The sequence below is a fragment of the Fistularia commersonii genome, chromosome 18 (assembly GCF_037954325.1).
Source record: "Fistularia commersonii isolate RoL2024-O1a breed Wild chromosome 18, RoL_Fcom_v1.0, whole genome shotgun sequence".
Taxonomy (NCBI): Eukaryota; Metazoa; Chordata; class Actinopteri; order Syngnathiformes; family Fistulariidae; genus Fistularia; species Fistularia commersonii.
The window spans coordinates 1,283,760-1,305,468 of NC_141301.1; the positions used below are offsets into that span (position 1 = coordinate 1,283,760).

Here is a 21,709-nt window from a genome sequence, read left to right on the forward strand (position 1 = left end):
TGTTTGCAACCTTAGCCAAATGTCAGTTAGCTAATAATCAAACATTCACTACCTTTGCCAAATGTTAAGAGCTGGCGAACCAAATGTTCGCCATGTTAGTTACCTAAAAATGAACTTTTACTTTGTTAGCCAACCGTTAGAGTTAGCTAAAACCAACATTTGATACGCTAGCCAAATGTAAGAGTGATGAAACCTGAACACTTACTACATTAGCCAAACATTAGAGTTAGCTAAACTGAATATTTGCTATCTTCGCCAAACATTAGTTAGCTAAAACCAAACATTCACTCTTATAAGAGTTAGCTAAAACAACCATTTGGTATGCTAGCCAAATGTAGGTGTTACCGGAACTAAACGTCTGCAACGTCCGCTAAACAATATAATAAGGGAAACTGAACATTAACTACGTTAGCCAAACATAATAGTGACCTAAACTGAACATTTCCTGTGTTAGCCAAACGTCAGTTAGCTAAAACCCATCTCGGCCGAAGACGAGCGGTTGCACGACTCCATTACGCTGTTATTGCAGCGCTAACGGGCAGCAGGAGAGAGAGTTTGTATCTGACATCTAATAAAGCGTGACGCATCTGTGTGGTCCAGGGGAGGCAGAGTGGGGAGACAGGTGTGTGTGTGTGTGTGTGTGTGTGTGTGTGTGTGTGTGTGAAGGGGGGAGTAATAAAGCGAGCCTCCTTGCAGACCTCCCCCATGCTGACCCTGCGCGCCTCTGTGACTTTATGGCCACTGTCTGAGCTGGGAAATAAGATTGTGCTTTATTGCTCAACAAGCCTCCCCTGCAATAATACCCTGGCTCTCCCCTCCCTTCGCCATCTGCTCTGAGAGGCGCTCGCCGCCAGGATTAGTCGACTGATTCAAACTCTAATATCGGAGCCGTGTCACCTCCACCCGCAGGCAGGGATCGATCATAATCCCCTTCCTGTCTCTTCGGAAAAGTTAGGAGTAGAGTAAAAGGAATACGTGAAAGCTTGATGGACACATTGACAGAGGAGACGCCGGGCGGGGAAGAAGATGGAGGACTTTCCGAAGCCCTTTCTTACCGAGGCATTTGTACGGCACCACGATGTGGGCGTGGGCTTTGCACACCTTCTTCTCCTTCTTGCACCAGTTATCAATGCGGATGGGTTGGTTGGCCTCCACCACGTTGGTGATCTGCAGCTCCGGGTACATCTGGAGGAGGAGGTGTGAACAGAGCGGAATTTAAAGTGTGTGTGTTGTATATATGCGTGTGTGTGTGTGTGTGCAGCTTCAGTGGGATCGTCTGATTCACCTGCTGGAGCGTGAAAGAGCAGACTATTTACACTTTTCCCATTAAATGTCAGGGAAATGTTATTGATGGATGCTGGCGGGTGTGCGTGTGTGTGTGTGTGTGTGTGTGTGTGTGTGTGTGTGTGTGTGTGTGTGTGTGTGTGTGTGAAAATCCTCTTTTCCTCTGCAACGGGCGGTTTAAATGCCCTTCTTCTGCAATGTTCCTGGAGAAGGACCCCTGTACCTCAACAGTACATGGGTTCAACATGGGTGACCAAATCACAAACTGTTATAAGTCCGTTATATTTTTTTTAACGATCTTATTATCAAGTTGATTTTTGTATCTTCAAAATGTATAATCTTTAATAATTAATTTAAGATTTTATATTGTATAGAGCAGTGGTTTCTAAATATTATGAACATTATTATCAATATTTCTGTTGTTATCAAGTGATATTACTGTATTATCAAAATATTATTATCATTATTGTTGTTGTTAAATCATAATTATTAGCATTATTTTCATAACAGTAAAAAATATTATTAATAACCTATTATTACTATTGTTGTCGCTCTATTATTGTTATTATCACTGTAAATAGTATTACTAAAATTAATATAAATATAATATTCTCATCATTATGAGCTATAAATGTATTATAAATCATCATTAATAAATTATTAGTATTATTAGAATTAACATTATTATTATTATAAACATCATTATTGCAGTTTCCTATTTATTATCACAAGTGCCATGATAATAAATACTAAACATGTATGACTCTTACCATATCATATTAATATCATCATTTTATTTAGTAGTATTTAGTGGTAGTGGTATTTATTAGTTGATTAGGTTCAAAAATACATGTCATATCTTATGTTATTTTATCTTATCTTATGAACCTATAATTACTTTTATCACAATGGTTATTAATATTACATATATGATTATGATTGTGGCTGTGTGTTGCATGTGAAGCCCCTGTCAGTGAGGAGGAGCAGAGACGTGTTCCAGACCACATCTGGAATCTGGAGCAGAAGCACCTCGTGGAGACGTTGACCCGGATGTTTGCGCGGAACATGGATGGGTGGCGGCGGCGGCGGCGGCGAGCAGGCTCACCTCCTGGCAGTACTGCAGAATCCCCTCCTTGGTGCCCACGCAGCTCCTGGTCCCGGAGGGGTCGGGCTCCCAGCGGCCCGTCTGGATGTTCACGTGCATGTTGAGCTTCCCGCAGAACATGGCCACCTGCGGCTCGGCCACGGCGAAGCCCGTGCCGGCGTTAGCCGCCAGCGCCTGCCGCGGCGAGGGGAGAAAACAGGAAGGGGGTGAAGGCGGCGCTCGCCATCTGTCACAGGTAAGAGTAACAGACCCTGACCCGCGTGGAGACGGAGACAAATTACACGAGTCTTCACCCGCAAACCCCAACGACCTCCTGGGAGGGATAACTTAGTCCTCCAGGAGGAGGTGCGTCACAGCTCCTCCTGGAGGGGATTCAAGGACACACACACACACACACACACACACACACACTCACTCACACACACTTGCAATGAGGACAGAATCAGCTCTGAGAGTGTTTTTACGATTCTGGAGAGTTTTTAAAGTGTCTCGGGGGGGGCAGTATGCATGCACACACACACACACACACACACACACACTCACAATGAGGACAGAATCAGCTCTGAGAGTGTGTTTTTACGATTCTGGAGTGTTTTTAAAGTGGTTTGGGGGAGGGGGGGCTGTGCGCGTGCACACACACACACACACACACGTCATCAGAGACCTCAACTCACTGCAGAGCGCAGGAAGTAGAGACACCCTGACTTCCTGCGCAATCAAATGTGTGTTTATATTTGATCTAGGGTGTAAATATGGCGACTCTTCATCAGGAGCTGACCCCCCCCCCCCCCCCCCCCCCAGACAGGAAGTGGAACTGAAACTGGTCTCCACGCTCCCCAAGGGTTCAGCTGAGAGAGAGAAAAAAACAGGGTGACTTGAATGGGAGGCGCCAGGCTTTTCCCGCCGTCTGATTGGCCGCCGGGTGGCAGGCCGGCGCCGGGCGCCGAGCCGAGCGGGAACAAAACAAACGCTGCGTAATCACAGCGGTCGGAGCCGAGGCTGCGGCACATGGAACTGGATTCAGCTCATGCATGCAACACACACACACACACACACACACACACACACTGTCATCCACACACACATGCAGTTAGACATTTCCATCCACACAGAGAAGCAAACATTACACACACACACTGTATTCATACCTCCCCAGAACACACACACACACACACACACACACACACTGGCTTGTTTGCTCTCCTCCCTCACATTCCTTTGTGGGATTCACTCAGGGTTAAAGAGGAATAGGGAGGTGTGTGTGTGTGTGTGTGGGGGGGGGGGGGTACAGTGGGAAAACAAGAGCTGAGGGGGTCCCCCCCCGACACCCCGACTCTCCAGCCAGCTGAAGTCTCAATGTGACTGTAACTGTCCCTGTGCCACGATGGCGGCGCCGAGGCGGTAAATTCCACGTCCTTTAAATCTGGCGCAGAGCGCGAGAACATGGCAGGGATCTGAGGAGACGTCCCGGCTTCCCCGTGGTTGTTGCCGGGCAACACGACCAAAATATCCTATTTCAGAAGTTCCTCCAATGCCACGGGTTTTTTTATCATGTGCTTTATAGGGTTATCCCGGGGCGAGGGGCGGGGCTTATCGCACAGCGCCAGCTGTCAATCACCACAGACATCCATCCGTTCCCGCCTCCAGACTTCACGTGAACGCATCGTGTGTGTGCTGTCCGGCTTGAGCACTTCCTCATCTTCATATCATCTTCCAGCATTATCTTTGCCATGCACACACACACACACACACGGGTTGCAACTGAAATAACAGCGGCCCTAAAGGTCATCATGATGTAATCCTGAGCCCACGGAGCAGGAGGACACCACCCTGCTGCTTTGTCCTGCTCCGGCCCTGGAAGCTGAATCTACAGGTCACTTCCTGACCCAAGATCATCTGGAAAGCCAATTCCTGAATCCGGACACCGGACGTCACACGCTGATAGCATTAGCATGTTAGCGTGCTAGCGACGTCAAGCCCGGGCACTAAGCCCCACAGAGGAAGGAGGACGGGGGGTTTGTCCTCTGGAGGTGCCGACATCTACTCTAACAGAAGAAGAACCTATAGAGGAGACTGTTCCTTCACTGGTGTTCTCTCAGGACTGTTCAGCCAGACTGTCCCTTACTGGCATTTTCCCTGCAGTCTCTTCTCCCCAGACTGTTCCTTATAGTTCAGGGGTCGGCAACCCGTAACACCCAAAGAGCCATTTGGACCCGGTTTCCTCGGAAAAGAAAACACTGGGAGCCGCAATTACTTTTTGACGTCTAAAATAAAGGTACCACTGTATATATTGCTTTTTATTACCTTTACACTTTGTATAAACAAGTGTGTAGTGTGTTGTTTCTGAAATTCACAAAGTATTACAGAGAATATTAAATTTTATTAATGTAATGAACTCATTTTGAGCTTTGGGCTTTCAGAGCGTGTAGCGGAGCCTTGACCTGAATTTTAAAAATAAACCGGGAAAAAATCACTGTGTCAGTAAACAATAAAAAATAAATATTTGCAAAATATCTTCATCAATATTTATTTTACCTGGTTTATGGGACTTCTGCTCCTGAACTTTTGCTCAAAGCATCTGCAAATCGGACTTTACCGGCTGGCGGGTATACCGGCTTCCGCCAGTGTGACGTTATTTTGAGCGGCGAAAAATAATAAATATAATTTTATTTAATATTCAAGATCACAATAATCTTCCAACTTAGAACTGAAAGTTAAAAAAAGGCATTAACACAAATGAAATACACTTCAATTAAATTTTTAGAATTTATTTTCCCAAGACACTCGGAGCCGCAGTGTAAAGATGGAAGAGCCGCGGGTTGCCGACCCCTGGTTTAGACCCTTCCTTCCAGATTGTTCCGTCCAGACCCTTCCTTCCAGATTGTTCCTTGCACACTGTTTCTTCTGCTCCCCCTTTTCCAGACTGTTCAGTCCAGTCTTCTGTCAAGAGTCTTCCCTCCAGATTATTCCTTTGGGAACTGTCCTGTCCAGTCTAGACTGTTCCTCCCAAACTTTTCCTTCCAGACTGTTCAGTCCAGATATTTGCTTCCAGACTGTTCTCTACAGACTCTTCCAGAGCCAACAAGAACCCCTAGAGGAGATTGTTCCTCGTAGACTCCTTCTTCCTCCTTGACTGTTCCTTCTAGACCATTTAGTTCACTGTTGTGTCCAGACTGCTCCACTTGGTCCTGCAGACCAGGAGGTCCCACAGCCAGCTCCCCCCTGGCGTGCTGAGAAGGTTCACCGCTAAGACCATTCAAAGAATCATGCAGCTTCATCGGTGATAAAAGAAACCCGCTGCCTCTTCAGATGCAGAGGTCAGGTGTCCCTCCTCAAGGATGGGATTTAAAGATTGAGAAATATTTGTAGGCGGGGGGTTGGAGAGGTGAGGGGGCAAAATAAAGAGACAGAAAGAACAGTTGGCGTTGTGTCTACAGGAAGGAACGGGTTGTTCCAGCCGCCGTGACATCACTTGCTACCTGGGAGACCATCTGAAAACATCTTGACCCATTGGAGGAGGAGCAGGGCGGGAGTGTGTGTGTGTGTGTGTGTGTGTGTGTGTTGGGGTGGTAACCTTCAAGTCTCTTTAGGTCCTAAACACAAAAGGACAAGAGGAATCCTTTGTCCCAAAGAGGAGAGTCTGGAGGAGATGTAGCATGTTGGTGTTGATAGCTATTTTTTTTGGGTGGGGGGGGCGGTGATGTCATTTGATCTCCACACACACACACACACACACACACACACACACACAAGCGCTTGTTGTTACCGGGGTAGAAACTAAAAACGGCGCCAAGCCTCGCCCAGGAGGGACTAGCGGAGCATACAACTGAGTCACCGGGAGGAGTTCTCTACTCGGCATGTACCAACACCTGCCGCTACCTGGGGGGCAAAGCTGGAGGTGGAGGTGGAGGGAAGCTTCACACCCTGGACTTCCTGGCTGCTCCAAAGGGAACAAGCCGAGGCAAGACGGCACCAGTAGGAGGGGGGCAACTCGCCTTGACACTCCCTTCTCTCTCCTGGTGAGGAACCATGACGATGCATGTAGCCTCCAGGCCCCGGGGGCCTCGGAGACAAACACCATGTCAACGCCGAAAGATGAGGAGTCATTTTGAAGCGCGTCCAGTTCATATAAGAAGAAAACAAAGTCGTGTTCAGAAATGAAGGCTGGTTAAAGCTTGTTGGGGTCGAGTCGTTCTGGGAAATATTAACCGGTATCTCCGCCAGGAACACACTGACCTCCTCCCGTGGAGGTGGAACAGGAAGCTCCTCGGTGTCTGCCTGAAGGCACAAACAAATCCGCCAAACAGGGGCAGATGTTTGGAGGTGCTGAGGAAACATCTGACTCTGGGAATGTTTAGATATGAGGGTTTGTTTTGTCTTCTGAAGACGGGGAAAGACGACACGACTGTTACCATGGTTACTGATGACGAAGAGTCTCACGGAAGACGCCCGAAGGTATCAAACTTTACCCCGAGTGACCACTTCAGGGAGAGGGTGAACAAGCATGACTGACAGATGGCCGGCTGTTGCTGTAGTTAGCGGCTATCTGCTCAGTAGAATGGTAGTCCTAGTTTGACCCTCACCCTCCTTTGCCGCTTGCCAGTGTTCTTCTGATGTTCCCACTAACTCACATCATCTTTGACCTACTTCCTGAGTCGTGTTTCCTCTTTCGATGCCCGCTGGTGACACGAGTTAGCAGTCAGACAAATATCTGTGCTAACGTTTCTGCATTGACTAGCCATGCCAATGGTCCACCCCGATTAGCCACACATTTTCCCCAACTAGCCACGAATTGTCCGCAACTAACCACACCTACTGTCTTCAACCAGCTACGCCCACTGTAACATCCAGCCGAACCACATGGTGTCCCAAACTAGCAAAGCCCGCTGTTCCCTACGAGCCAGGGCAACTGCACCCAACTAGCCACACCAATTGCTCCAACTAGCCACATCCTCTGTCCCCATCTAGCCATGCCCACTGTAGCCGAATCTTGCTAACTGTATCTGACTAGCAAACCCACTGCACCCACTAGCCACACCAGCGGTCCCCAACTGGTCTTGCCTACTGTTCCCAATGACCCACATCCATTTCCTCCAACTAGCCATGGCCACTGGCCCGAACTAGCCATGCCCACTGTTCCTAACAAGCAACACACACTGACCCCGACTAGCCACAGCTGCTTCCTCTGACTTGTCATGCCAATTACTCTCAACTAGCCAAGCAATGTGCCCATCTAGCCATGCCCACTGTCCCTAACTAGTCACGCCCACTGTCCCTGACTAGCCACAGCTGCTTCCCCTGATGAGTCATGCTCATTACTCCCAACTAGCCACACTCTGTCCCCAGCTAGCCACGCACTGTACCCAACTAGCCACACTCAGGGAACCCCTGCTGGGGGGTCAGCTAGCTTTACAGGACCTGTAACAGGGCACCTGGCCAGGATCCAAAGACACTTATCCCATCTGTGTGTGTGTGTGTGTGTGTGTGTGTGTGGTCTCAAATCAGCCACTTTGGGTTGTACATAAGCCATGTGTGTGTGTGTGTGTGTGTGTGTGTGTGTGGCCAGGACACTGGAGGGAAAGCCGGGGAAGTGAATAAATGTGGGGCGAGTGGATCAAAGCGGCGAGGTTGGTGACCCACCCGGCAGGGGGGTGGAGGTGTGTGTGTGTGTGTGTGTGTGTGTGTGCGTGTGTGTGCGTGTGTGTGTGTGTGGGGAGGCGATCCCGCAGTGGCGCCACAAAACACGCTGCCCAAAATAAACAAGCCGGCGGATTCCTCCGTCAGCAGACGGGTTAATGTTAGCTACGGCGCGGAAGCTGCTGCTGGAAGACATCGGACCTTCACCCAGAGGTGACCCCACACACACACACACACACACACACACATAAATGCGGCGGCGCTATGGCGGAGCCTCGGAGGTGAATCAGGACTCGGCGGTTCCCAGAACGCTTAGCGTCCATGTGACTAGGAGAAGAAATGCCAGGCACCGTTAATCCCCCAGTAATCCCTCCTTGTGGGAAGTTAATACTTAAACAGGATAGGATCTGGTGAGAAAGCCTCTCACGCACACACACACACACACACACACACACAAAAACAATGTGAATGTTCATTAAGCTGGGCGGATGTCTTGTACACTGACGGTGTGTCAGTGTACCCCAACTGAGCTGATTTGTTTTATTACACTCTTATTACAATGTTATTACACTTATTCCTGCACTTGCATGTGTCTATGTTTAAGTGAAGGGCTTATTGGGTATCAGCCGTAGCGACAGTTGCCGCGTGTTAAACTGATCCCTCCAGAGTGGAGCTGGAGTAGGATCACCCCCCAGCACCACCACCACCACCTCCACCAGGCGGAGATGTCTCCCTCCAAGTCCTTGTAGAACATCTAGACCCTGACCTCCACCCACCCGCAGCTGAAACAAGGGGTTTTGTTCCACTTCCAGCCACGACATGTTTCCGTTAGCGTCCAGTGAGGCGAGGGGGCGGAGCTGGCCGGCAGACGGTAGCAACAGAAGAAAAGGTCCAAACATGGAAGGTCAAGCTGAAGGTTACATCCACGCCGATGGAAGCTGAAGGAGGCGGAGCTTAACTTCGGAGACGTCCAACCATTCACCCTCACACCTATGAACAATGTCCCTCAGTGGACATGCAGGCTTTTAACGGACAGAAGATGGAGAACCTGGAGAACCCAGGCTGGAGAACGTGTGGAGAACCCAAGCAGAGGAACCTGGAGTATCTGAGAATCCGAATATTGCGAAGGACTCGGCAGCAAGAACCTGCTGATCCCTGGTTGTACATTGACTTCCTGTCAGTTCCATCCGGGTTGGTTAATATTCACACATTGTCTCACACACACACACACACACACACACACATACCGCGGCGGTTATTGAGCTGCGACAATGGCCGAGGGGTGGAGGACGGTGTGTGTGTGTGTGGGGGGGCATTAGCGGTGATGGAGTGGCGCATGTCCGCCTGTGTGCATATGTGTGTGTGTGTGTGTGTGTGTGTGTGTGTGTCGGGGGGTAAGTCGGCCCCTCTCCAGCTTTACAGCAATCAGACGTGAATGACGACTTGTTCAAATGGCCCATCGCCATGGAAACCCCCCTCGAGAAGCATCCCAGCTCTACAAACACAACGGGGGGGCAAAAGGGGGGGTAAAAGATGGCGAAGGGGGGTAATAGAGGCAGAAGGAAAGAGGACAGTGTGTGAGAGGCTTCGTCTTCGCGGCGAGGAAGAGGAGGGGGGGAGGGGGCGCCGCCACGGAGGCTCACACGGCCCGCGGCGACCGCGCACGGAGAAATGTGTGCACGGAAAGCGTGCACGGGAAGCGTGCTTCGAAGCGAGAGACATTCTCCATGCGGGGCCTGTCTGTGTGTGTGTTAGCTGGCTAGCATGAATCTGTTAGTGCCACACACACACATAAGTCTCCTCAAGGTCATGCAAGGTCGTGATGGAAAACCAACGCGCAGACCGACGAGTGTGTGTGTGTGTGTGTTGAGATTTGGCGGCTAATGGGGGCGCTAAGCGCTAAAAGCCGACCAGCCAATCAGATGCCGCGACATAAGTTAGCACGGCGGCGTATTAGCGGCTAAAAAAGATGGAGGCATCGCAGATAAAGTTGCTGACCAATCAATGAGCTTCTTTGGGTGCATGTGGAGGCATGAGCTCGTTAGGATTGATCAGGAGTGTGTGTGTGTGTGTGTGTGTGTGTGTGTGTGTCTGGGTTCTCCACCATCCTGCTCCACCAGGTTTGGTTTTTCTTCACAGTTCCTCCTGCAGAGGTTCCTGGGTCCTCTCCAGACCTGATCCATGACCCCAACCTTCTTCAGGTCTTTCAAATTCCAAAGGTCCAGGTCCTCAGAGACCAGATGCCAAGATGTCAACCACCAGATGGACAACCATCATCTCCAAATCTTGAGGATCTCCTACAAACTTCCACCTGATTGTTCTTCCTCATGAAAATCCGGAAGGTGATGAGAACCTGAGGCCAAAAGGAGCCCTCTGAGATGAGAGGAGGAAGGTCTTAAGATGCAGCCCAAGTGTGGGACCAGGACCTTCAGGACTGAGAACCTTCACAGACTCCTCCAGCTGCAGCCTCTGATCCGGGTCCTTCAGAAGGTGCATGGAGATGTTCATGATCAGAGGGTAGCATCTCAGATGGTTGGAGTGCAAAGGAGCTGAGAGGAGAGAGGGCGAGCAGAAGAAGGTTGGTGGAAGGATGCTGGAGATGAGAAAGAGGAAGACCAAAGAGGAGATCTGTGGACGTGATGGTGAGGGCAAGATGGCGGTAGATGTGGAGAACCCTGATCAGGGAGAAGCTTGACCTCGATTCCAACATCATCTGGAGAAAGGTCATCTCCACCTTACTCCTCCTGTCATGACGCTCCAGGAGCAGCACGCTGGAGGTGGCTGGAGAAGATGACCTGCTGGTGGAGGTGGCATCTCATCTCTCCTCCACCTCCACCTCCACCCTCTATCCAGGCTTACAAGCCACGTGGTCCAGAGCGGATTACACTCTGACATCACCGCGCCAGATGTTAACCTCCGCCCCGCCCCCACCTGAGCAGGCAGAGTTCTCCACACGTTCTCCAGAAGGAACCTGGTCCTCCTCCAGCTCGTGATGGATGCCGCTGATCCTTCAGGGCGGTCTAATATCTGGAGGTGCCGTCTTTATTGCCTTGTCCGAGAGGATAAATTGATTAGGTTGCCATTGTTTCACCCACTCCCTTCTTCCTCGTCCACCCGTATCATAGTAACACACACACACACACACACACACACACACACACATTACGATGATTAAATTAGCCGCCGCCTGCCTGTTTATTAAAAGCCTCCAGGTTTGTTGGTATTGCGGTTGCGTGACATCATCCCCATGGAGGGGGGGGGGGGGGGCATGCAGGTGTTTTCTCTCGCCGCAGCCACTGTTTTTACGCCGACCCCCACCCGAAAAAAAAAAACAACCCTCCATCGCCCGCTCTGTGCTGCCCTCAGCAGCAGGGGGGATTAGACGGCAGGGCGGGGCTCGCCACAGGCCGCCACCGAGCGCAGCACCCTAATCTCAGCGGCCGAGGAGAGGGGATGAGGGGATTTGGAGGAACGCGACCTGCTCACTTCACTTTCTCTCGCCGCTCTTGTGGGTTTAAACCCCGACGAGCGGCGGGTTGGCTCTGCGGGATGCACGCGCACACACACACACACACAGCCATGTTAACACATGAACAAAGCTATGAGGAACACGGATACAAAGCCATGCTAGCATGTGTGCGCACACGCAAACATGCACATGTATTCACACAAGGACACTACGATACAAAGCCTTGCTAACATATGGTACTGCCATACAAGGCTATGCTACCACATGCTACAAGTGTAGATAGCCATGCTAACACATGCACAGACACACACACACACACATGCACGGCAGCTATACAAAGCCAAGCTAAGACATGCTACTGGTATACAAAGCTATGCTAACATATGCACAACTGCACACATGTGCACATGCACACACGCATAAACACGCACACACACAGCCATGTTAACACATGTACAAAGCTAGGAGAAACAGGGATACAAAGCCATGCTAGCATGTATGCGCATACGCAAACATACGAATATATGCACACAAGCACACTATGATACAAAGACATCTTAAGACATTCTTATTCGCCCTCCTTCCTACAATAATCTATTACTGTTATGTTTTTGCTTGAAACTCTGGCACAACAATTTCCCTCGGGATAAATAAAGTTGTTCTCATCTCATCTCAAAGTCTTGCTAAAATACTACCATACAAGGCCATGCTAACACATGCTACAAGTGTACATAGCCATGCTAACGCATGCACAGACACGCACACACACACACACACATGCACAGTAGGTATACAAAGCCATGCTAACACAAGGCACTATTATACAAAGCCATGCTAACATGTGGTACTACTATGCAAAGCCATGCTAACACATGCACACACACACACATGCACGGCAGCTACGCAAAGCCAAGCTACGACATGCTACTGGTATGCAAAGCTATGCTAACACATGCACAACTGCACACATATACACATGCACACACGCACAAACACGCACACACACAGCCATGTTAACACATGTACAAAGCTATGAGAAACAGGGATATGAAGCCATGCTAGCATGTGTGCGCACACGCAAACATACGAATATATGCACACAAGCACACTACGATACAAAGCCTTGCTCGCATGTGGTACTACTATACAAAGCCATGCTAACACATGCTACTGGTATAAACAGCTATGCTAACACTTGCAAACATGCACACACACACACACACACACACACAGCAGGTATACAGTCATGCCAACACATGGCACTATTATACAAAGCCATGCTAACATGTGGTACTACTATACAAAGCCATGTTAACACATGCTACTGGTATAAAAAGCTATGCTAACACTTGCAAACATGCACACACACACACACACACACACACCAAGGTAGCAGCACCTCCTATGAGGAAACTCAAACACCACGCACACTCTGGTGGTGAAGCCGCGGCGGCGTTCCAAACTTAAGACGCCATGGCGCCGTCTCTCCTCCCCGCCGCAAGGAGATCGGAGATCAGAGATCGCCATGACAACCGTGAAGCATCAACCCGGGAATTAGCGCCAGCCGGGCCCTTTCACGCCACGGACAAAAGTCAGACGTTAGCGGGGGGTTTTCTGGGGGTGGTTGAATGGCGTCCGAGTGTAAAGAAAAGACAGCGATGCTCTTCCTCCTCGCTCTTGCTCTCGCCGGCGCCTCATCGGCATGCAGCGCCGCGCCGCCACTGCCTGGGAGAGAGGCAGGCGGCGGGCAAACTTGTCAATAAAGAAAAAAAAAAGGTGTGCAAATACAGGGGACATCTCTGTCTGCTGCCGGAGAAGGTGATTGGCGTGACAGCAGCGAGGCGGGAGGTGAGACAGGAAGTGTAACGTCAGGGTCCGACCTTCAGAGGAGGAGCTCGGATTTCCAAGACATCCCGGGTATCATGAATGCAGCGCGAAACAAGGGTCTGATTTGGAGGTTAGCGGCGGTTGGATTTCCATGACAACGGGCATGAGAACTGGTATTTCAGCTCCTTGTTCAACATGGTCCACGTGGTTGACAGAGCAGAAGATGTGTTTGTGGACCAAAGGAGGTCCGTGAGAGGGTCCGCCATCTTCGCCATCAGCCTGAAGACCCATCACTTCTAGACCATCCACCCACAAACCCTTTCATCTCCAGGATCATCACGGTCACGCCGTTCCACCAGGATGGACCTCATCAACCTCTGCTGGGAGATGGCATCTACGTCCTCCATGAGGAGCCAGGACTTGTTCTCGGACGTCAAGAGCAGAAGGGTTGCCCTTCCTGCTTCTTCGCTGGTGCAGAAGGTTGGTGATGGAGACCCCGGTGATGAATGTATGAAGATCTGTGTAACATCTAGTGAGGCCAGTACTTCTTGGAAGGAGGAACCTGACTGACCTGACCTTAGGCTCTCCTGAGGTATGAAAGAGAACAAGGTTCAGGCACCTTCAGGCCTTCAGGCACCATCGTGATCAAGTGGTGTCATCATGGTTTCCTGGTGAGACAGGAAGTTCCAATCCTCTGATGAACCGTGACTTCTTGATGAATCGCTATCACCCATCTGGACCAGATCTTCTGTGAGGACGAGAACCTGACGGCGGTCCGGATCTGGTCCAAAGGGGGGAAGCGGTGAGATGATGGTTCAGATCTGATCTCTATAATTAGCCGCCGAGGATCAGATGACTTTTAATGGGTTGCTCTGAAAACAGCTCTTTTCAGATCGGCGCTGGGGGCAACATTTCACGTCTCATCACACTAATGGAATCCCCGGGGACGCCCGATTGGTTCCTCGCCTCGGATCAAAATGGCCGACAGGCGTGCGGAGCCACACCGCCGCCGGGATGAACCTCGGCGCCGCGCTAACTGGAGGGAGGAGCCGCATTAGCCGACGGCGTGGGAGGCGGCTGCAAACCTGCACCGGACGTTTCTACCTTTGACTGCGGCTGGTTAATTGTTAGAGGATAATAAAAAATATGTGTGTGTGTGCGTGTGTGTGTGTGTGTGTGTATGTGTGTGTGTGTGTGTGTGTGTGTGTGCGTGCAGAGTAAGTAAAGGCCTGTTTGAGATGGTGCCAGTCTTTTATTCCCCTCAGCCTCCTGCTGGCGTTCAAGCCGTGCACCCTCAGTTGGGTTTCTTAAAACACACACACACACACACACACACACACACACACACACGAAGGATTTAACTGTTCGTTCATGCATGGATGTGAAATTGCAGGCTGGGGAGGTGAGACCAAGTCCAGCGGGAACTCGGGAGGAAATATATCCTTCAGTTGGAAATAACACCCTCCTTTACACACACACACACAGACACACACACACACACGCGCACAGGCACACACACCCCTCATCCTGCGGGGGTCGGTGTCACGATGCGGACCGTCCTGCAGGACCCGCCGTTCGTCCTTGAGAAAGTGCTGTATCAGACGCACGGCGAGCAAAGCCGACGCCGAGATGAAGTGTGTGTGTGTGTGTGTGTGTGTGTGTGTGTGTCCGGGGGCGGTTTACAGTTACACTGTGCTGCTTCTGTCTCTGACCGTGCCGACAGTGTAATTCTCCCCGGTGACCTGCAGGAAAACAACGATAAACCCCCAAAAGAAATAATAAATTCAAGCTAAATGGACTCGTAAAAGCTCCGCCCTTGAGTTCGGGCGGAGGCGAGGTGTGTGAGGGTGTGTGTGTGTGGGGGCGGAGGAGGCTCGCAGGGGGTGGGAGTGGGTGGGCGTGGGTGTGGGATGAGGTGACGGGTGGGAGGGCAGTTGCTACAGACAGCCAGAAAACTAAAACCAACATGTTCTGTTTTCCCTGGCAGCCGGGAGAATATTTCTGCCGCACTGCTAAGCTAGGCGAGCGCCCCACCAATCATCTGCCCGCCAATCATCCAAGCCCCGCCCCCACCTGGAATCACCAGATCGACATGCATGGAAGGATGCTGGTGTCCTCACCCACAAACACACACCCCGTTAGCATTAGCTCGTTCTAAACGGCGGCTCGTTCTGAACCGCCTGTTAAACCTGTTAGCTAACAGGTTACCGCACCAAATCCGAACTCCAACCTTTAGCTCGGATCCAAACTGGCGCCTCGGCCGGGTTTCATTTCCCGCCGCGGCAGAACACGGGACACGGAACGTCTCGCCGAGCTGGTTGCAAACCTCACGTGACAAAGCTGTTCTTGACCCCCGCACGCCGTTCAGGTTTCGCAACATTAGAGCTATGCATGGTTCCGTTTTGTAGTCCTAGCAGTCATAGGAGGACTACAATCCCAGGATCCCAGAGGGTGAGCGCCACCTGCTCGACCATACGAAGAGTATAACAGCCATTCACCGTTAATTTTGCGCCTTTCTGACAGAATCAATCACACACACATGCACCAGCGTACACACACACACACATAAACGTACACGGTTTGCGACAATTTGCTGCACTCCCAAACACACATGTAAACACATGCTGATTAGCATGAGCTAGTTCCAGAAACACGGAACACGAAATATGGCGCCCTCTGACAAAGTGTTGTCATCACCTCACACAAGAGTGCACATGTGCATGCATACACTCATACACACAAACACACACACATACACACAAGCGCAAGTCTGTTTTGCAACCACTTTTTTCATGCACAAACACACACGCGTAAACACACACTGATAAGTATTAGCTAGTTCCAGACAACGGCTGCAACAACACGCCAAAATATGCGCCCCCCCCACAGTTGTGCGCATGCACTCACGCGCACACACACACACACACACACTTAAAGGCGCACATTAATGGGCACGTTTTGTTTCAATTTGCTGTGCTTAAGAACACATGTAAATACATGCTGGTTAGCATTAGCTAGTTCCAGATATGCAGAACACAAAATATGGCGCCTTCAGACAAGTTGTAGTTATTGTCGCACACACACACACACCCACACTAGTGCACATATGAACGCGCGCGCACACACACACACATACACACACGCATGTATTGCTGCCATTTTCTGTGCACACAAACATGCGCATGTAAACACAAGCTAGTTAGCTAGCTCCAGACGACTGCAAGAACACGCCGAAATACGGTGCCTTCTGAATGGTGGGTTCACAGCCGTCCTCCCTCACACAAATTTGTGCGCACACACAAAGACTCACATATACACATGCATGTTTTCCTGCCATTTGCTGCATGTGAAAACACACACATGTAAACACACTCTTATTAGCATTAGCAAGTTCCTGATTCGCGGAACACAAAATAGGGCGCCCTTCAACAAGGTGTGGTCATTGTCGCCACACGCACACAGACGTGCACACACACACACACACACACACTAGTGCATATACGTACACACACACACACGTACATACTCACACACACACACGTCTAGTTGCCATTTGCTGCATATACAAACACACGCATGTAAACACACCCTGATTAGCATTAGCAAGTTCCAGGCGGTGGCTGCAACAACACGCCAAAATACGGGGCCCTCTGAAGGGTGGGGTCACTGCCGGCACACACACAGATATTTGCGTGCACACACACACACATACACACATACACACACACGCACGCACACAAACACAAAATACACACATGTTAACATGACTCCAGATACAATGGCTCCTTTATACCAGGAGGGGATGAGGAACGCTAATGATGGTTCCTCTCTGCTGATTGGCCGCTTCAGCCTGGGGACGTGCACGACGCCGTCATGCACCTTGATCGCCCCCACCTGTGGCGTCCAGCAGACCTCCGCCCGCCTCCACCCGCCCTGAACAAAAGCCTCTGCTGCAGCCGAAGCGCGGCGAAAACTGGGTCAGAGCTGAGAGCCAGCAGCGGCAGCCCGCGGAGGCCGGACTCAAAGGAAGCAGGGGACCCGTCCTGCGGCGCCGCTGAGCGTGCACGGTGTGCACGGAGGCGAATCCCGACCTCTGGTCTCCGCAGTCGGAGGGCCAAGGGATCGCTGATCTTGCAAAAAATGAGTGATTTGACTTAAAAGCGTTGCAGAGTGGCAAAGACAGTCACGGATGGCAAGGAGGGGAGGGGGCGGGGACAAGACGGCGCGCCACAGGCGGAGACGGGGACGCGTCACGACTCATATATAGACGGTGGATGTTTTATTGATGGCGAGGAAAGTGCCGGGCGAATGAGTCAGAGATCCGCGTGGGGACAAGTGGCAGGGTGACGGGGTTTAAACCCACCCGCCGCCGCCTAACGTGGTCAGAGGAGGCGGGGCTTCTTCCAGAGGGATCCCAGGGGGATCAGGAAGCGGCGCCGCTCTGCACACAATGCGGCCCTTTGCACCCGGGGCGACGCATTCCAGAGCGCACAAAGAAACCGGAGAGAGGAGCTCCGCTGCAGGACGCACCTGAGAAGGATAGGCTGGGTGGTTGGACGTCTCCATGTGACGCTGAGCGAGGAAAGCGGTGAAAATGATGAATGAATTAATACCCAGAGTGTATTTATCACCAGCTCCTGCACCGTTTGTTATGGTCGACAATGAACTCTGACCTCTGCACGGCCCTCTAGTGGACCCATTGCTCTGCAGCCACGTAAGCATGCTAACGCGCAGGCGCTAATGTCGCAGGACTTTGGACGTGAACGCGCCCGTCCAGGTGCGTCAGGTGAGCCTGAACGAGCCGTGAAGCGTAAGCAGGGGATGGCGCCGCTTTGAGCGATAAAAGAAAAAAAAAGGACTAAATATGTGATGAGGGGGGGGAATCGAGGTCGGCTTAAAAATAAGACAGGCAGCAGGATAGCGTGCGCTCACGCACGGCGCCGCGGCAAATGAGAGCTAAACAGGAAACGCAACGAGACGGCACGTGGGTTGTGTCGTGGGGTGTTGACTCCTGCGTGAGCAGACTGAAGGCTACGGATTAGCCGCCACCCCCCCACCTCCACTTAGCTTAGCACCCGGTGTTTCTTGTCGCTAAGCGGATTCCCGGTTGCCGCGGCGCTCCCACAATGGAGATGGAGGCTTTGAGAGCTAATCTAGAAGTTCAGAAGGTAGAGAACGTGAGGTTGGTGGACGTGGGTGGGGGGGCAAAGAGGCAGAAGGTGGAGGTTGATGCCCCTCCCACCGCCGCTATTCATGTTATCAACAGGTGCGTGCACGTACGCACACACTTCACTTCACCCCCCCCCATCCAGGTGTTCAAATAAAAAGGAACAACCCTGTGCTAGCAAGCGGCGCTAGCTTAACGCTTAGCTTTAGCTAGCAGCTACAGGCACCGCGAATCACCACGGCAACCGCGGGACCAGCGTGAAGGAGAAAATGGCGTCCCGGATTCATTCCAAAACGACGGCTGGTTTTTCCGAGGTCAGCGGGAACGCAGGAGAACGTGTCAGATTCTTCTCAAGAACTTTTACAGGTTCCCGTCCATCACGATGAGCACAAAGTCGGCCATGTTGGCTACGCGAGCTATGGCGCCCCAGGTTCTCCAACATGGAGACCACGCCAGCCAGGCCCCCTCTCTTCATGGATCCAGTCCACCGTCGACAAGGGGGTGGAATCGCCATGGAGACCGTTGATCATTGTCCAACGACTGCGCCCCCGACGACCTCCGACTCACGCTGTGTTTTTTTTTGCGTGCAGGCGGCGGGAAGGGAGCGGGGATCCCACCTGCGAACCTGGGTGGTGGTGGTGGGGCTCTTAAAATGGTCGTCATGACGACAAGCGGCAGCAGGAGGGTAAAACGGGACGCCAGGTGTGTTTGATTGGGAGCCAACGGCGCCTATAAACACAGGATTTACGGAGGGGGGGGGGGCTTTTTAGGAGTGTTTACACAACCAGACCCTGCAACTGGAAGGGGGGGCGGATGGCGCCGGAGGCCGAATCCCGATGAGACCACCTGGATTAAAGATGTCCTCCTGTGAGGCACGACCACAAGGGTGGGTGGAGGTCCTCCTGCACCCCCTTCCAGAGCTGTCAATCCTCCTTTTCCTCCTCTTTGTTTGTTTTTGTCCCTTTTCCAACCCCCCTTGGGATCGTTTCCATGAGCCGGATCACCGAGGAAATAAAAATAAAAATATGTTTTTCCGGGGCCTTGAACGCCTCACCACCGCCCCCACCGGGACAAAAATACCCGCCGGTCACATTCAGACACTCAACGCAAATAAACCTGCGTGCAGACGGGGCCGTGAACGCACCGCCGCCGCCAGGCCCGGGATTTAAAACCGCGATCAAATAAAAATCATCAATAATAATCAATCAATCCATGTCCTACCTCGATGTAGCCGCCGAGCGCCGGAACCACGATCCCCAGGATCAGCACCGACAACGCGGGGACGGAACCCATCTTCCAGGAGGAGCTTCTGGAGACCACTTAGATCCTGGGAGGGGGTGTTTTGAAGGAAATCCTGGAGGTGGAGAATGTGCTGGTGGTGGTGAAGAGCGGATCCGTGCAGGGGTGGGGGTCGGTGCGCGGTGCGGGTCCTGTGGAGCTGCACGGTCGCTGGTTCGGTACCTTCTCGATCTCCTCCGGGTGTGGAATGTGGACGGGCTGAGCGGTCTGCTGGATCCTGGTCTGCTGCCTCCTCCCTCCTCTGCTCCTCCTCCTCCTCCTCCTCCTCCTCCTCGGACGGGATCGTTGCGCCACCGGGCGGCGGCAAGGCGAGAAGATCACGTGTGTGCACCGGAGGAACACGAACATCTCGGAGAGCGTGGACGGAGAAGGTCTGATGGATGTGCTGCATTGTCTAGAAGACGCAGATCAAGAAGAAGAAGCAACCGAAAGGGTTGTGTGAGGAGGTCGAGAAGAAGAGATGCAAGACATGAAGAAGAGCTGTAGGACAGAGGTGAAGGTGTGATGGAGGAGCCCATCTTCTCCAAGGTGATGGATAACATTGTGATCTGAACCTTGTGGAGGAACATCTAGAGAGGCTGCAGGGGTGTCAAACTCAAATACAGAGTGGGCCAAAATTCAAAACTGGGACAAAGTCACGGGCCAACATTGATATTTAGTGAAAACAATCTTCCACCAGATGTAACAATGAACCCTTTCAAATGGACCCAAACAAGTTTTGCTTAAAAACTAAATATGGAACAAGCATAGATTAATACTATACAATACATAACTTAATATTGCACACATGCAAAATCCTGTTTTCTGCCTAAGTAGCAGGGTGCTAGTATTAGCATAAGGTTGCTATGACTACTGTACACGGAGGAGAGGGCGTTTATGGGTCCTGTTGTGATTTTCGTGCCAAAACAACAGCAGAAAATTCTGGGATTTGTAGAATTAGCGGTACAGGCACTGTAGACTATCCCAGTGGGCCAGCACTAATAGACGGTAATAGCCGGCTTCGCGGGACAAATATAATTACAGTGCGGGCCAAACTTGGCCCACGGGCCTGAGTTTGACACCTGTGCTGTAGGGGTGGTGATGAAGAAGGTGGAGGAGTTTGAGGGTGGAGAAACACGTGGAGAAAAGTGTAGATGGTGGAGGTACGAGCAGCCGTGGTGTCTGGTTTGGAGACACTGAGAAGACTTCAGAAGAGGTGGAAGTTCTCCTCAGGACTGACAAGAAAGAGAAGACCAGGGATGAGTTGGATGTTCAGGAGATAAAGTCAGGCTGAGATTGTTTGGACATGGACAGAGGAGGGATGGTGGAGATCTGGAGAAGAAGGATGCTGAGGTTGGAGGTCTGGAGGAAGACCAGGCTTATGGCTGGAGGGATAGAGGACAGGAATTTAATTGTTGTGAGAGGAGAGGTGTTAGACTGAGGCCAGTGATTGGCTGTGAGTTAGACGGAGGCCAGTGATTGGCTGTGGGCAAGACGAAGGCCAGTGATTGGCTGCAGCTGTTGAAAGGCGTGTCCCGAGAGGAAAGTGTAATTAATTCGGAAAATGGACAAGTTTCTTCAAAGCATATCAAATACAAAAACACCAACAGTCACCTTAAATCATCAAATGAAAGTCAATCTATCAACAGTCTTATTGATCCCAAGTGCTTTAATAGTAAATAATGGGAGTTTGAATGGCAATAACCTGTATACAATGAACAAAATTGAAAACTGTTACATCAAGACACATTTTCAACGCATTGCTTTTGTGGTGAACGTGCAGGTCTATTAATTTCACTATAAGTCTTTGTATAAAAACAAATTACATACACACTTTGTGTTAATTTTAAATGATTATCATCTTCACGCCATTAACCGGGTATTTAATACAGCGCCACAGCGCTCCCTATTGGCAAGATAGGGTAGCTGCATACACACCAAG

At 51.0% G+C, this 21,709-nt stretch overlaps 1 protein-coding gene across 6 annotated transcripts in view; it reads right to left on the bottom strand.

The window, feature by feature from the left end:
- Positions 1–20,042, bottom strand: part of aplp2 (amyloid beta (A4) precursor-like protein 2) — a 34,734-nt gene extending 14,692 nt beyond the window's left edge. For all 6 annotated transcript variants that reach the window (XM_086165137.1, XM_086165133.1, XM_086165132.1 and 3 more), the window contains exons 1-3: positions 19,711–20,042; positions 2,390–2,563; positions 1,056–1,185 (exon numbers count right to left, since the gene is read on the bottom strand). In XM_086165137.1, the coding sequence (XP_086021263.1) occupies positions 1,056–1,185; positions 2,390–2,563; positions 19,711–19,782 (376 nt within the window). In that variant the 5' untranslated portion in view covers positions 19,783–20,042. The remainder of the gene's footprint in view (positions 1–1,055; positions 1,186–2,389; positions 2,564–19,710) is intronic.
- Positions 20,043–21,709: the final 1,667 nt, after the last annotated feature.